Raw genomic sequence first — 15,422 nt, forward strand, 5'->3', positions numbered from 1 at the left:
AACAAAATAAAAAAAAACGGCCAAAATCACACCAATCTCAAAAGGAAAACAAACAGGACTTCCAGTATGGTATTCTTCACATGAGCCCCATGACTTTGTTAAAGATAAATCCGCTCGTGAGTACTCTAAGGTGTAGTAAATTAGAAACAGTACAATATACTGTGGGAAAGAGAGCTGAGTGGGTGACCTACACATCAGATCAGAGAAATAAAAAGAAATGACCAAGGAAAAAAGCACAGAACAGAGCCCACAATTGCAGACCAAAAGTATGCAGTGGAATGAAGAAGAGTAGCTGTTGTTTGCAACGAGAAGCAAGTTACTTTGACAGATATATTAGGAGAATTACAAAAAATAAACGTTTGACAAACACGACAGAGCTAAGGGGCTTGAGACAGTCATCAGTAATGATGCGGATGTACTACTGGACACTACATGAAACTGATCACTTGCGGCAATGAGCAGATGCAGCTGAAGTGTGGCTGGAAATGGTAGAGAGCTTCTGGTCAATCAGCAAGACAGAGGTAGACTCAAGAATACAAGGCTCTGTGGGATGTCTGAAGGTTTGGAAGGGAGAAAATGTGAGGACTTGGTTGTATGATTGCTTACAGAATGGACAGGAATGTCATGTGAACAGATCAGAATACAGTGAGCCCATCATACAATTTGGACCGCAGGCAGTAATTGGACACTTAAGCATATTACTGTTAGATCTGAAAACTTCAAAATAAAGGAGCAGATGTTATCAATGCTGTTGAAGCTGAGACCAAATGGATGTTCAGTTCTACAAGAATTTTCATCTAGCAGGATCACTCCCAGGAAACAAGAAAAAGGGCTGGCTTTCTCCCAGTGATTAAAATAGCTAGACAAAAGTAATACAAGTAAAACTGCTTTACCCTCAATATGTCCAAAATAACTCAAGACCTAAAGGGAGCAGTGACCTGGTTGGAGAGGCTTGGAGAACAAAAGGAGTTTGAGCCCATATCAAATGGGAATGGGCAGACATATGTCGATGTGACACTACCACAAGGAGAGGAAGTGTAGATAACTACCATTTCTTTCCACTATTTAAAAGCTACCAGGTTTTAAAAGAAAGCGCGAATACAGCCCAAAAGGTGAGATTAGAATGTTCAACCAAATCAAAAGAAACTTGAGTACTGGGAGAAGCAACAAAATATAAATCAAAGGTTAAGAGAGGACTTTACAATACTTTACAGATGGGTAAAGGTGTGTACTAGGCTAATGGCCCTGGAGTCTTTACAAGCCTAGCCCATAGGATTATCCTGGCATCATGCCACCCAACCTTAGTTCCTAGTGCCTCTGTCGAGTAGAGTCACTGGAGTGATCCCTGGGGTGAATTTTCTATTTCCCATGCACTCATCAAGACTTCTCGAAGAGGGCCAGTGAGGTGCTCTGTTTGACATGTAAGGGAAGTCTATTCCATAGCATGGGCAGTCTCCGGGTTATGAACCTGTCCGTACAGCATGTTCATAGGTAGGTACTAAGCTATTGGCTCTAGGGCCTATATAAGCCTAGCTAAACGGCACCCTGGCTTTTGCCACCCAAGAAAATTATTTTCCTGTGCCCCTGTCAAACAGTGCCACAGAAGTGATCCCGGAGGTGAATTTCCTATCTCCCATCCAATCATCAAGATTTTTCTTGAAGAGTGCTAATGAGGAGCTTTGTTTGATATAGATAGGTAGTTTGTCCAGAGTATGGGAAGTCTCTGAGACAGGAATCTATCCCTCCAGCATGTTCTGTTTATTGTGGTGACAAGGTTTAGGTCCCTAGAGCATGTAGCTCGGAGGGATTGGGATTTCTTTACGTGGAGCATGTCCAACAGCTCTGGGTTTGACATAGCTTTGTAGGTTAGGCAGAGATCGCCTCTGAGTAAGCGATATGCGACAGAGTAAAGCTGGAGTTTTTTGAGACGGTCTGCATAGGGCATCTGTTTGAGGCCAGTAATCCTCTTTGTGAGGTATTTCTGTGGCCTTTCCAGTTGCTGTTGTAGATGTCTTGTGAGGTACATACCAAAAGGGGCATTGTACACTACAATGGGTCTGAGTGATGCGTAGAGGGGAACAATGACCTTTTTTTTCCTGGATGAGAAACCTTTTGTGATGAGGTGTGCCACGTAGAAGGATTTCCTGACTACTGTGGTGATGTGATTATCAAAGGAGAGACTACTGTCCACCTGTGTCCCAAGGTTTCTTATCACACTTTCGGTGTTAAGTAGACTACCGCCTATGTGGTAGTTCATGGGTACAGAGTTTTTACCAAAAGGGATGACAATGCACTTTTTGACATTGAGCTTGAGGCCATGGCTTTGACACTAGGCATCTGTCTCAGTGAGGCCCTTTTGTAGGATGTCCACATCGTTAGGAGATTTGATTATGGCTCCTAGTTTGCAGTCATCTGCGAACTTTGTTAGCCAAAGATCTTCTGTGTTAGCCTGTACTTCAGAGAAGTAGATACCAAACAGAAGAGGACCTAAGACTGAACCCTGTGGTACTCCACTTGTCACTGGTCTGAAGTTGGATTTAGAGTCTGCTACTTTCACAGTGTGGGTTCGGTCAGTGAGCCAGTTGGCAGCCCATCTTGTGACTTAGGGACTTGTACCTAGTTTAGTGAGTTTGTCTATAATTCCAGAGTGGGGGATGGTGTCGAAAGTCTTGGTAAGATCTAGACAGGCTGTGTGTGTACCACCTTACCCTCATCTACAGCTTTGGTGACCACTTCAAAGAAGTCTATCAGGTTTAGGAGACATGATCTGCCTTTTACAAACCCGAACTGGGTAGGGTCCAGAGTTTGGAGATTACCAATGTCATTGTTTATAAGTTCCACAATGATACGCTCCATAGCCTTGCAGACCAGGCTCGTCAGGCTAATGGGGTGGTAGTTCCCAGGGTCCGTGGTGGCTCCCCCTTTGTGGAGTGGGATAAGCTTTGCTGTGCGCCATTCAGTGGGCACAAAGCCTGAGGTGAGGCTAAGATTGAACATGGTACTTAGGTGGGGTGCCAGTACGTTCTGTAGTTCAGGCAGAACGCAGCCTGGGATGTTGTCAGGTCCCATGGATGCTGTGTTCTTGCCTTTGGAGGGTGTGTTTTTTAACTGTGTAGTTAGTTGCAAGTGGATAATCTCAGATGCATTATGTTGAGCAACTAGCCTGGAGGTGTGGATATTCTTAATGAATATTGACACGCCTCTGCCTTTAGTGCTTCGGTCGAAGTTAGGTGGCCGAAAGGTGTGGTATGAATTATAGCCTGGTAATGCAGGGGTGCTCTCTGGAGCCTTGAATCAAGTCTCTGTCACTGCACAGATGTTGATGTTCTCCATTTTAAGGAGTGCCTTGAGTGAGTGCATTTTGAGGTTTAGACTTCTAGCATTGAGTAGCATTACCCTCAGATTTTGCTTGCTTGTACCTGTTACGGTGGTGAATTTGTCATTTGACTCTTGCCTAAAAAGGCACTATAGGGGTGGCAAGAGCCTTAGCCAATATCCGGAATCCCAAGGGCGACAGGTGCAGGCCATCTCTGGCAAAGCATCGTGGTTTGTCGATCATGTCATCCCAGGCAGACAGATACTGGATCCCCTTAGAATGACACCAGAAGCTTAGCCAATTGTTGAAGTCAATCATTTTGTCCTTATACTGTGGTATCATTCTGGGTGATGGCAGGATGCTACTCAGGGCTGGGGTCATACCTGCCTGGGCTACAAGATCAGAAAGCTCTTCCATGTCTATTTTCATGTAGTCCAGGGAGGTACTTCTCAGGTCATTCACACCAACATGGACAATGACAGAGTCATATTTGTACTTGCTGTGGAGTGACCTGAGTGCATGCGTTATGTGGCGGATCTTGGCACCTGAAAGGCAGCTGACAGTGACTTTCTCCTTGTTTAGCCTGGTGAGTGGAACATCAGTGTGCCTGACTATAGAGTCACCTATGACTAGAGGGTTAGGTACGTTGTTATGCCTTATGGGCTGTGGTTGAGTGGCACACTGAGTTTGTGGGCTATGTGCCATTTGGGTAGTGTTGGGGGGGGTGGAGGTTGCTTACGTTTCTGCTTTGGAAGTCCCTGTTGCTTGGGTAGATTTTTTTTGAGAGCCTCCACAAATGTAGATGTGTGTTTTGTATTTCTATGTGTGTGTTTTGGTGGTGTAGGTTTTGAGGGACTATGTGATGAGTGTGGTGTGGTGCAAGTGTTTAACTTCTCCTCTTGACTGTCTAGTCCAGTCTTGGGTGAAGAGAGCTTTGCTTCCAGTTTGGTTATATAACTGCATCTCTCACAGGTTGTAGTGTTGGGTGGTAGGAGGAGAGGGCTCTCTGTGTACATGAGGCTAATTGCTGCATTGCCCCAAGATGCCCAGATTCATCAGGTAGACAGGAGAAAACATCGGGAGCTGACCCTTAGACATGTCTGGATAGGTGCTTATTTATTATGTACTAAAAACTGTTTTCCTCTAGTCAAGTGAGGAAAGTTGAGTGCTGTAGTAATTGTCACTTATTTAGTGCCTACAATGAGTTCTGAATAAGTGCTGAGCTCAAAGAAACAGATTTGAGTGCTGAAACTAGAAAACTGGCTAGTTCTAAGAAACAAAATTATGCTAGAAGGCTTCCCTCCAACACAGAAATATTCTGTTGATTGTGGTAATGAGGTTGAGGTCTCTGGAGTGTGTAGTGTGGAGGGATTGGGATTTCTTTAGATGTAGCATTCCTAACAGAGCTGGGTTAGACATGGCTTTGTAAGTCAAGCAGAGCTCGCCTCTAAGTAGGCGATATGAGACAGAATAGTTGGAGTTTCTTGTGTCTGTCCATATAGGACAAGTGTTTAAGACCTAGGATCCTCTTTGTGAGGTATTTTTTGCGGTCTCTCCAGTTGTTGCAGGTGTCTAGTGAGGCACATGCCAAATGGGGCATTGTACTCGATGATTTGCCTAACACTGTTAGTAATAGTTGACTGCAATCAAATTCACAACCCAGAATACGTCCAAAGTAACATGCACGACAAGAGTTTGACTAAGGCAGAGGAGGATATAAAAGCATTTTTAAGTAACCTGGAGTTGCAGAATGTGCGGTAAGCATGCAATTTTGAGCACCAAACACTTTTATTTAAGAAAACATGACACTTGGTCCTATTTACATAAAAGATTCCTAAATTTGGAAAATGCTGATCAAATTAAAAAGGCAGACAGACCAATCAGATCTCTGACAGTGTCTCCTCTGGACATTGTTTAAGCGGGGGGGGGGGGGGGGTTATTATCAGTCAAAAGACAATGGCATTTTCCTACCTATAAACTGCAGAATAAGAATTAGGAGAACTAGGTACTAGGGATTACCAAACACAGGCAAGAAGAAATAAAGCAAACAAGACCAGAGTCATGGGACCAGTGCAAAATAGAGATATGTGAAGTAGTACTAAATCGGGAAAGGGCAGCTATAAAGAAGGCAAGACCAAAGAAAACTGGGATTAAACAGGTTATGGAGACTCAGTTAAATGGTAATAGCATGGCGGAGGGCAAGTAGGTAGAACTGAGGGAATTACAGTAAAAACTGCAAGAGCTAGGAGACCACAGACTCCTATTACGACATAACACAGACAGGCCACAAATGCTGCACGCTCTGGCAATGTGATTACGGTATTAACAGCATAAGTGAACAGGCAGTGGTCAAAGGTTGAGGGAACAACAAAGATGGAGACGAAGGCCCAACATGTAACGATCGCCTCTGCCCTCTACAAAACAGGTAGAGAGCTACTAGGAGAAAGTGCACTGTTAAGACAATTACTCAGCTCAGTGATGTCGAAAGCTTTAACAGAAGATGAAGTGTCAAAGCTGGAGCATGAGATAGCAATAATAACAATAAGAGATATAGAAGAAGCCCTGAGAAGGAAAATAAATAACAAATCATGCAGTTCAGACACGATCCCAGCTGAAGTATAAACGTTTTGGGGGAAAAGATAACTTACTTGGAAGGATCTATTTAATGAAATATTAATAACTACAAGAATTCCACTCTCGTGGACAAATGCGATTATTATCCCTATTATCCAAGAGAATAAGGACCCACAACTAGCAGCATCTTATCATCCAATATTGGTACTGACCCATGACTGCAAGACACACTTATGAAGATGCTAACCATTTAACACAGCAGCATTCCAGAGTGTGTAAACAAATGCAAAAGAAGCCTGGGGGGTATGCCATGGCAGCTTTTTGAGCAAGAGATACAGTAGTGCGGAACACTAAGATTGTCCAGGAAGACTGTTTTTTGCACAGCAGAATGCTGTATTTATTTAGACACCCACTAATATAAAAAGGCATTTATAAAATTAACTTAACTAAGCATGTGTACATTAGTAAAAACAATATATGTACATACACACACACACACACACACACACACACACACACACACACATATACACACAAGCTGCCAAAACCCTTAACATAAAAAATATTAAAGTACTGTTGAAAACAATGACTGTCCCATGGTGCTGGTCTTTGCATAACTAAATGCTGAATGCTGCATTACTGTAACTGTCCAAAGCAACAGGTAGCACATTTGACTTTGATGCAGAAGGCTGTAGGTTCTATTCCAACAGCAAGGCCACATGTTTGCACCCCCTTGTCTATGTAGTATGCAGCTGGCTCTGCCCCTCTCCCATAATCAAGTCCTCCTGTTAATTCGGTCAAACACCTACACCACTCATAAAACTTGGGTCATACGGACAACAGTCATGACTTTAACCATCTATGCCATTGGCCCTGTCTAGTATTATTTTTTAAGACTTACATTGGACAGTGTACATTAACTGCCAAATATATTCATTCTGAATATTCTGACAGTATAAATGAAATGGTTTTCCATTTTTAAGCAATAGTGAAAATACAAGAACTCTCTTAATGTGTAGCCTCATCATATATACAACCTTATTCCAGGGACAACATATCTGTAGTACTGTCGTGTTACATAGGGTACAAAGGAAACAATAAGTGTAACCCTAAGCAGCAGACTGACGCGCAGCATGAAAACTCCAGCGCAACAACACATGACACTATATGGTTTGGATTTTTCCATTCCATTGTAATGTCACTACACTGTAGTTTAGAACGCAGGAATGACTTTTCGTATACATATCAAGAATAAATTTCCATATATCTGGGAAATATTCCTGATCAGTCCATTCTCAACAATAACTTTGTTCTTCCAATTTGTACTACAGTTTCTCGGAGATGCTATATTTAAGTTGCAGGGGGTGTAGGGGGTGCAGGGGGGCTCCCCTGCAAAAACAATGTTTCACTTATTTTTTTTGTACCACTTTGAAGTTTCGAGAGTCCAAAATCTCGATGTTTTGAGTTCGATGTATCAAAACTCGAGATTTTGGGCTTTCAAAATTTCAAAGTGGAGCCGCAGATATACAGGGAACCTGGATCTTAGCCACTGCATTTAATTATTTATTCGTTCATTATTTAATCAGGTGACCAGGCTGGACAGCAGACCCTTTGCAGACAAGTGCCATACACAAGCCACTATTTATTTTTTCATTCTAGTTTACCTAATCTTTATTAACCATGTTAAGACCTGCTAGATGAAATCATCTTTTTCAGAGATGACCTGTGAGCATTGGTACAGCTGCAAATGTTCACTACAAAGTATATAAATGTATGCAGGAATCGAACCCAGGGTACATAACAAAGTTCACATTCAGTCTAATTTGTACTACAGTTTCTCGGAGATGGTATATTTAAGTTGCAGGGGGTGTAGGGGGTGCAGGGGGCCTTGCCCCCCTGCAAAAACATTGTTTTACTTAGTTTTTTGTACCACTTTGAAGTTTTGAGATTCCAAAATCTCGATGTTTTGAGTTCAATGCATCAAAACTCGAGATTTTGGGCTTTCAAAATTACAAAGTGGAGCTGCAGATATACAGGGAACCTGGATCTTAGCCACTGCATTTAATTATTTATTCGTTCATTCTTTAATCAGGTGACCAGGCTGGACAGCAGACCCTTTGCAGACAAGTGCCATACACAAGCCACTATTTATTTTTTCATTCTAGTTTACCTAATCTTTATTAACCATGTTAAGACCTGCTAGATGAAATCATCTTTTTCAGAGATGACCTGTGAGCATTGGTACAGCTGCAAATGTTCACTACAAAGTATATAAATGTATGCAGGAATCGAACACAGGGTACATAACAAAGTTCACATTCAGTCTACTGTGTTAATGTTCATAGGTTCATAGATTATTACTAGGCAAACTGGCCTTATGAGCCATTTCTGAGCCTAGCCAATTATCCCTTGTGAGACTCAAACCCTGCACCTTGTGTTTGTAAGGCAAACACCTTAACCATTAGGCCACTCTCCCAACCATGTATGTATTACACTGTCATTTCCATACAGTAGAACTCCATCCGCCTTCATTTCTAAAGTACAAAAATGCTTCTCATTTGATCCTCAGAGTAAAGGAATGTATCCCTCTAGAAAAAGGACGTAGTTATGACTGTGGTATGCAGGCTTTTAGACAGGCATGTAATGCCGCTTAATTGTAACTAATGTAGAAAAAATACATACTCAAATGAGGGTATCTTTTATGTACTAGTTAGCATCTTATAGCAGTATTTCTCTCACTGCCCACCAAATCGAAGCATTTGTGATCCTTTCCACAAGTTGTGGTACATCAAAACACCACAATGTCATCAGGCTCAGTCTCCTGTACCACTTTCCAAAAAACACACACACAAACAGTGTAGCTTTGAGCAAAGATGCAAACACATTAAAACTAAATGCTTGCGTACCTATTTAATCGATCAATAAATGTCCGCACATCATCAGGCAATATGACCCGATGTTCTCCCATATCCCGGTAATTGCCTAGCACACATACTGGAATGTCCCGTGGCACATTTGGGAGTTCCTTTTCTATGTAGTTAAATGTCCTAAAAAATTAAAGGGACAAAGAAAGAACTATTTGTGATTCAAAATGCAATGCCAGCAGAGGTCACAGAAGAAATAACCAACTAAAACCAGTCCAAATAAAGAAATATAACAGAAAATACTAGGCAAGCATGGCTCCAGTTAACAAGAAACTTCAATAATACAGGATGCTTCCTCATGAATTTATTGGGTATAGTTGTTCTACCTTTTATACAGATCATACGCACCTGCACAAAGAGGTGGCATTAAGTTCCTACAAAGGAGTTCAAACTACACCGTAATACAAATGTTTCATAAAGAATCTGTGGAGCCTGAAATAAATACCCACAATGCCTTTTGATTACTTGCTTTTTCACATCACGTTTACAGGCTCACAAGACAGACTAGACCAATAATTATTATGAAAAATAATCCACTATCTTTTTTAACTTTCTTTTAGGATGCAGCAAACGCAAGAGTCTGGGGAGAGGCCAGTTCAAGCAATTAAACTGAAGCCTTCACTAAATAAGTAAACATTTATTTATTTATTTGTCTTTTGTTAACTGGGTTAGTCCAACTGGGCCACATGACCAGTTTTTCAGTGGAGACACGAAGAGAAAAGTTCCACAAAGCAAATACAAACTACAAAAAGATAATATATACAAGAATTATTAACAATATATAATAATGGACATACAAGCAGAATACAAATGTACTAATGCAGTAGACAACATAGGGTATGAAGAGTTTTATACAAAAGAATAACTGGAATTACAATTTTTTTTCATTGTTAACATAATATGTAAAGCAGCGATGTACCAGTTAAAAGAGAAAGATACATAAAGGAAAATAAGTTAACATGCAGGAAGAATACAAGAATTAATTAATGACACCTTTCAATATGTTATTGATCATCACCAAGTGAGACATTTCCCCTCCTTGGGAAATTTTGTGATCTTAGCAGTCACTGCAAAATAGAAAATTCAAATAATCAGTTTATCAGTTCCATGGTTTTAGCCCACAGATATGATACCAGCAAAATTAAGGAATATTATTAACCTTAACTGAAAAAAAGTTTAGGGTTAATGATTCTGTTTTTAATAACGTAAGGACCAGACCACATTTTGTTTGTAAGATATGCAGTATTTTTAAACAATTATTTGAGTAATATTCTGTTAATGAAGGCCTTAATTTTAGCAAAAGATGGACTTGTAAATATGGGACGTATGGCCAATGCTGATTCAGAAATGTGTTCCTTACACAATTATGCTAACACTAAGGTTTATTTTCAAAGTGGTAATGGTTTGTCTACAGGTTTAGTATACCTGGCCAAATGTGCATCTTTGTTCTGCTTTTTATTTGGGAAAAACTGAGCGTTCCCTTAAAAAGCAAATACATGAGCATTTGTATGACATCAAAAGGCCCAACAATAATAATGCATTGTATCAACACTCCTTAGTTTGTCACAATTTTAATAAATTTATGTTTGGCATATTGGAAATTGTAGCCCGTGATCCTAGGAGTGGCACTTGAGAGAAGTCTTTAAAACATAAGACGTTACTTTGGCAACTCTGTTTAAATGCACATAACTACACTGGTATTAATGGGTGTATTTCCATTGCTCCATTGTTAAAGAGGGCCACAAAACTTTGATAAATTACTTTTTAACAGTACATTTTTTTTTTTTTAATCTGGTGGTCATGTGCTTTCAGTTATTTAATCATGTAAACAATTTCCGGTTTGATATGACTGGTTGCTGATTTCTATTTAAATTCATGTATTACTTGTCATATTAGTTCAGATGTCATCCAGTTTTTATGGACAAAAGCGCTTAACTGAGTTTTGCTAATAAAGTATTAGTGCTTCTACGCCTGAGTGGCTAGTCTGTTTCTGCGGTGCTACTGCATGTGGTTACTAGTTATAAGTTTGCACATGGCATTCCGATCTAAGGAGATCATAGTCCCACTATGCTTAGGCCTTATTAGACCAATAATTGAGTACAGTGCACCCTTCAGCATGTACCTCACCAAGCATATGCAACAGATGAAGCAGCCACAGAGATTCCTCACTAAAAGAATACAGGGTGTACATAATATGTCCTATGCGGACTGCCTCAAAGCCTTATCCTTGTACTCTATCTCCTGCAGACTAAGGGGCAATCTATGCCTAAATTACAAGGTATTAGCCAATCCAGCTCTGATGGATCTGCTACACATTTGCATAACAAACAGTACTAGAATTACCAGATCTAAGGAGTTAAACTTTATCTGTAACATAACCAAAACATGTTGGACGGACATTTATGTGTCCAAGAGATGGTCCCTTCTCTGGAATAGACATCCATTCAAGAGAAACAGACCTCATCCCTACACCTATTCAAATGCAATTTGCACCAATGAATAAGAAATTGCAAATTCACCCTGTGGCTTATCAGTTGTGGCCCTTATGAAAAGGGGCAGCCTGTAGATGCCCTAAGTCACAGACATATACCAAAGCCATTCTAGCACAGGGGCAATGATAAGTTGGGCATGAATGGCTAAGCTTATAAAGCTCTAGGGCAATTAGCCTAGTAACCTCCTACGATCCTATGATTTAATATGTCCACAGTCCTTTATAAACACTAAAAATGGAAACATCTAAAGGGACTAATCTTTAATAAAAATAAACATTCTTCCATTAGATGCTGAAAGATAGACTGGAAAATATTTGGGGTTCTGTGCATCTCTTAGGTTCACAGGTTCATTGGTGTGTACTAGGCTAATGGCCCTGGGGCCTGTACAAGCCTAGCCCATAGGATTACACTGGCAATGTGCCACTCGACCTTAGTTCCCACTGCCTCTGTTGAGTAGAGCCACTAGAGTTATCCCCAGGATGAATTTTCCATTTCCCATCCACTCAAGATTTCCCATGAAGAGGGTCAGTGAGGTGCTCTGCTGGACATGTATGGAAAGTCTATTCCATAGCATGGCCAGTCTCCGGGTTATGAACCTGTCCCTCCAGCTTGTTCTATTGATTGTGGTAATGAGGTTGAGGTCTGTGGCGCGTGTAGTGTGGGGGATTGGGATTTCTTCAGATGTAGCATTTCTAACAGAGCTGGATTAGACATGGCTTTGTAAGTCAAGCAGAGATCGCCTCTAAGTAGGAGATATGAGACAGAGAAGAGTTGGAGTTTTTTCAGTCTGTCCATACAGGGACAAGTGTTTAAGGCCTAGGATCTTCTTTGTGAGGAAAGTACAGTTGTGTACACCTACCATAAATGTAGATGTTCAAGTGTCTTCACTGTTGCAGTCATGACTGTAGGGTCCTCCCCTGCCGGCAGGCAGTCCTCGGTCGGCCAGAATCCCAAAGTCTGGGTCTAGCGTCGGCTGTTCAACCACGCTCCCTGACGTCAGAGCGCCAGGAGTACAAAGCTGACAGCCGACGCCATCTTCTCCAGTCTTTCTTGCCCCAGATGTCAGGAGTCCCAAAATGAAAAAGGTCCGATATCCCTTGCAAATACACCTCAGAAGAATGGTGAAAAAAGGAACCACACAAAAGTAAAAACAAGAGGGGATAGGAGGGAGGGAAACCCAGACTGCAACAGTGAAGACACTCGAACATCTACATTTATGGTAGGTGTACACAACTGTACTATGTTCATCGTGTTTCACTGTTGCAGTCATGACTGTAGGGTAGAATCCCAAAGCTGAAAGAAAGGGAGGTGGTCATAAAGAAGAAGGGGCGGCTAAAAGGCCCTGCAAGACTGCAGAGGCAAAGCCTGCCCTAGACTTAGAGTAGAGAGGTAGATTGTAGTGCTTAGAAAAAGTATGCACTGAACTCCAAGTTGCAGCCTCCAAAATGTCCTTGGTAGGAACTCCCCTGAGAAAAGCATGAAGTGGCAGCAGCTCTGGTGGAATGAGTCCGTATACTCCCTGGGATTTGCTTTCCATGGTGAGAATAACAAAATCTGATTCCATGAGCAATCCATTTAGAAATGGTCTGTTTTGAAATGGCTTTACCTTGGGAACTTGAAGCATAAGAAACAAACAATTGCTCTGATTTCCTGATGTCCTTGGTTCTGTCCAGGTAAAAACGTAGTTGTCTGTGTATATCCAAGGAATGTAAGATCCTTTCCCCTTTATTTTGAGGAGTGGGGAAAAAGGTAGACAAGTGGATAGTCTGATTTAAAGCCACTTTGGAAACCACCTTAGGCATGAAGGTAGGATTAGTCCTCAGACACACTCTGTCTTGATGAAAAATAATATAAGGCTCCACCGCCATAAGAGCTTGTAACTCTGAAACTCTCCTGGCAGAGGTTAGGGCTAACAGAATAGCTGTCTTCCAAGATAAAAAACTTGATGTCAGAAGAGGCGGCAGGCTCAAAAGGAGGCAAGGTCAGTTTTTCCAAAACATAGTTGAGATCCCAAGCAGGAATGGGAGGAGATCTAGGAGGTCTTAAGTTCTTAGCTCCCCTGAGAAACTGTCTCATGAGCTGGTTGGAAAAGATTGGAGGGTCTGTATTATAATGAGCAGAAATAGCAGAGGCATGAATCTTAATGGAAGAGAAAGAGAGACCGTTATGTAAGTGATCTGTCAAGTAAAGTAAAATTAAAGGAATGTTCGGAAGAAGAGGATCAGAATTCTGAGCCTGCATCCAGGAACAAAATCTTTTCCATTTTCCTGCATAAGATTTTCTAGTACTAGGACGTCTGGCTTCCAAAATGACATCCATAACCTGCTTGGGTAGGAAAGAAGAAATCAAAGGCCCTGGATAAACCAGGCCGCCAGGCTGAGAGTTCCGACATGAGAGTGTAGAACCTGACCCTGATGTTGGGACAGAAGGTTCGGAGACGGAGGTAAAACCCAAGGAGGCTCCAGACATAGGTTTTTCAGAGTTGGGTACCAAAACTGTTGAGGCCAATTTGGGGCCAGCAAGCTTATCATCTTGGGCTTGTCCTGTTTTATCTTTAATAATACCCGTGGAAGAAGAGGAAGAGGCTGAAAGGCATATCCCGAAAGTTTCCTCCAACTGAATGATAGGGCATCCACTTTCCAAGCTTCTTTGTGGAAAGTCCTTGTGCAAAAATTCTGTAGTTGATGATTGAGGTGGGATGCAAAGAGGTCTATGTGAGGACATCCCCAGACTGCTGTTATCATCCTGAATATTTTGGTGTCCAGCATCCATTCGTGTGGATCCGAAAGGTTTCTGCTCAGACTGTCTGCCAGGAAGTTTAGCTTCCCTGGTAGAAACTGAGCTTGAAGGTCCAGATTGCAAGCTAGAGCTGTGTTCCATAGATCCATGGCTAGTCTGCAAAGGGGGTAGGAATGAGATCCCCCTTGCTTGTTTATGTACCACATAACTGTGGTGTTGTCTGTCCGTATTAGTAGTTGTCCTGGATGTAAAAGATTCCTGAAGGCCAGTAGAGCTTCCTGGATGGCTAACATTTCCTTTAAATTGATATGCAGGTGCTTCTGATCCTTTGTCCAAAAGCCCTGCAGACAGTTGCCCTGAAAATGGGCTCCCCAAGCATAATCCGAGGCGTCCGTGGTTAGAATCTGAGTGGCAGAAGGCAGACAGAAGGATTTCCCTTTGTTTAGAGTACATGCCCTGGACCACCAAAGAAATTCCTTTTGAAGGCAAGGAAGGACGGAGATCAGTATGTCTAAACTGTGGCAATGCTGAGACCATACACTTTTTAGGTACCACTGTATTTTCCTCATGTGTAGTCTTGCATATGGTACGAGAAGGATGCAGGAGGCCATGTAACCCAGAGCCTGAAGGAATCTCCTTGCAGATAGCCGAGTTAACGTTGCCAAGGTTTTGAAAGTTGAAGCCAGCTGTAACTGTTTTTCGGATGTTAGAAATGCCATCTGGGTTGTGGTGTTTAGAAGAGCACCCAGAAAAGTTATCTGTTGTGAGGGTGTCAAATTTGACTTTTTTATGTTTACAGAGAAACCCAGGAACTTGAGGAGGTTCTGAACAAATTCTAGATGCTGGAGTAAGACATCCTTGCTGTCTGCCTGAATTAGACAATCGTCCAGATAAGGGTAAATTTGAATTCCCTTGGGTCTGCAGTAAGCTACTACTGGAGCCAGGCATTTGGTGAAGACCCTGGGTGCAGTAGACAATCCAAAGGGCAGTGCAGAGAATTGAAAGTGCCTCGATCCGGCCTTGAACCTGAGGTATGTTCTGCGTTCCTGCCTGATGGGAATGTGTAAATATGCCTCCTTTAAATCCAAAGTTACCATCCAAGCATCTTTGGACAGCATTGGAAGTAGCTGCTGTAGAGTAAGCATCTTGAATTTTGGAATCTCTAGAAAGGTGTTCAAGATTGACAGATCCAGAATGGGTCTCCATGAGCTTTGCTTCCTGGGGACTAGAAAGAGCCTTGAGTAAAAACCTTGTCCCATCTCTGAAAGCGGAACCAGTTCTATGGCTTTCATAGCCAAAAGAGCTTCCACCTGGTTTAAGGCCTCCGTCCATTGATGTTTTGGAAGGTCTGGCCATCCGCTTGACCTTGGCAGGGTA

At 41.8% G+C, this 15,422-nt stretch overlaps 1 protein-coding gene across 1 annotated transcript in view; it reads right to left on the reverse strand.

The window, feature by feature from the left end:
- The window catches only part of RABL6 (RAB, member RAS oncogene family like 6), a 1,129,210-nt gene that overhangs the window by 591,411 nt on the left and 522,377 nt on the right, over window positions 1–15,422 (reverse strand). Inside the window, exon 6 of the mRNA XM_044058056.1 lies at window positions 8,797–8,937. Coding sequence (XP_043913991.1) covers window positions 8,797–8,937 — 141 coding nt within the window. The remainder of the gene's footprint in view (window positions 1–8,796; window positions 8,938–15,422) is intronic.

Source organism: Protopterus annectens, chromosome 16.part0, assembly GCF_019279795.1.
Source record: "Protopterus annectens isolate FY-2018-M chromosome 16.part0, PAN1.0, whole genome shotgun sequence".
In the NCBI taxonomy this organism is placed as follows: Eukaryota; Metazoa; Chordata; order Ceratodontiformes; family Protopteridae; genus Protopterus; species Protopterus annectens.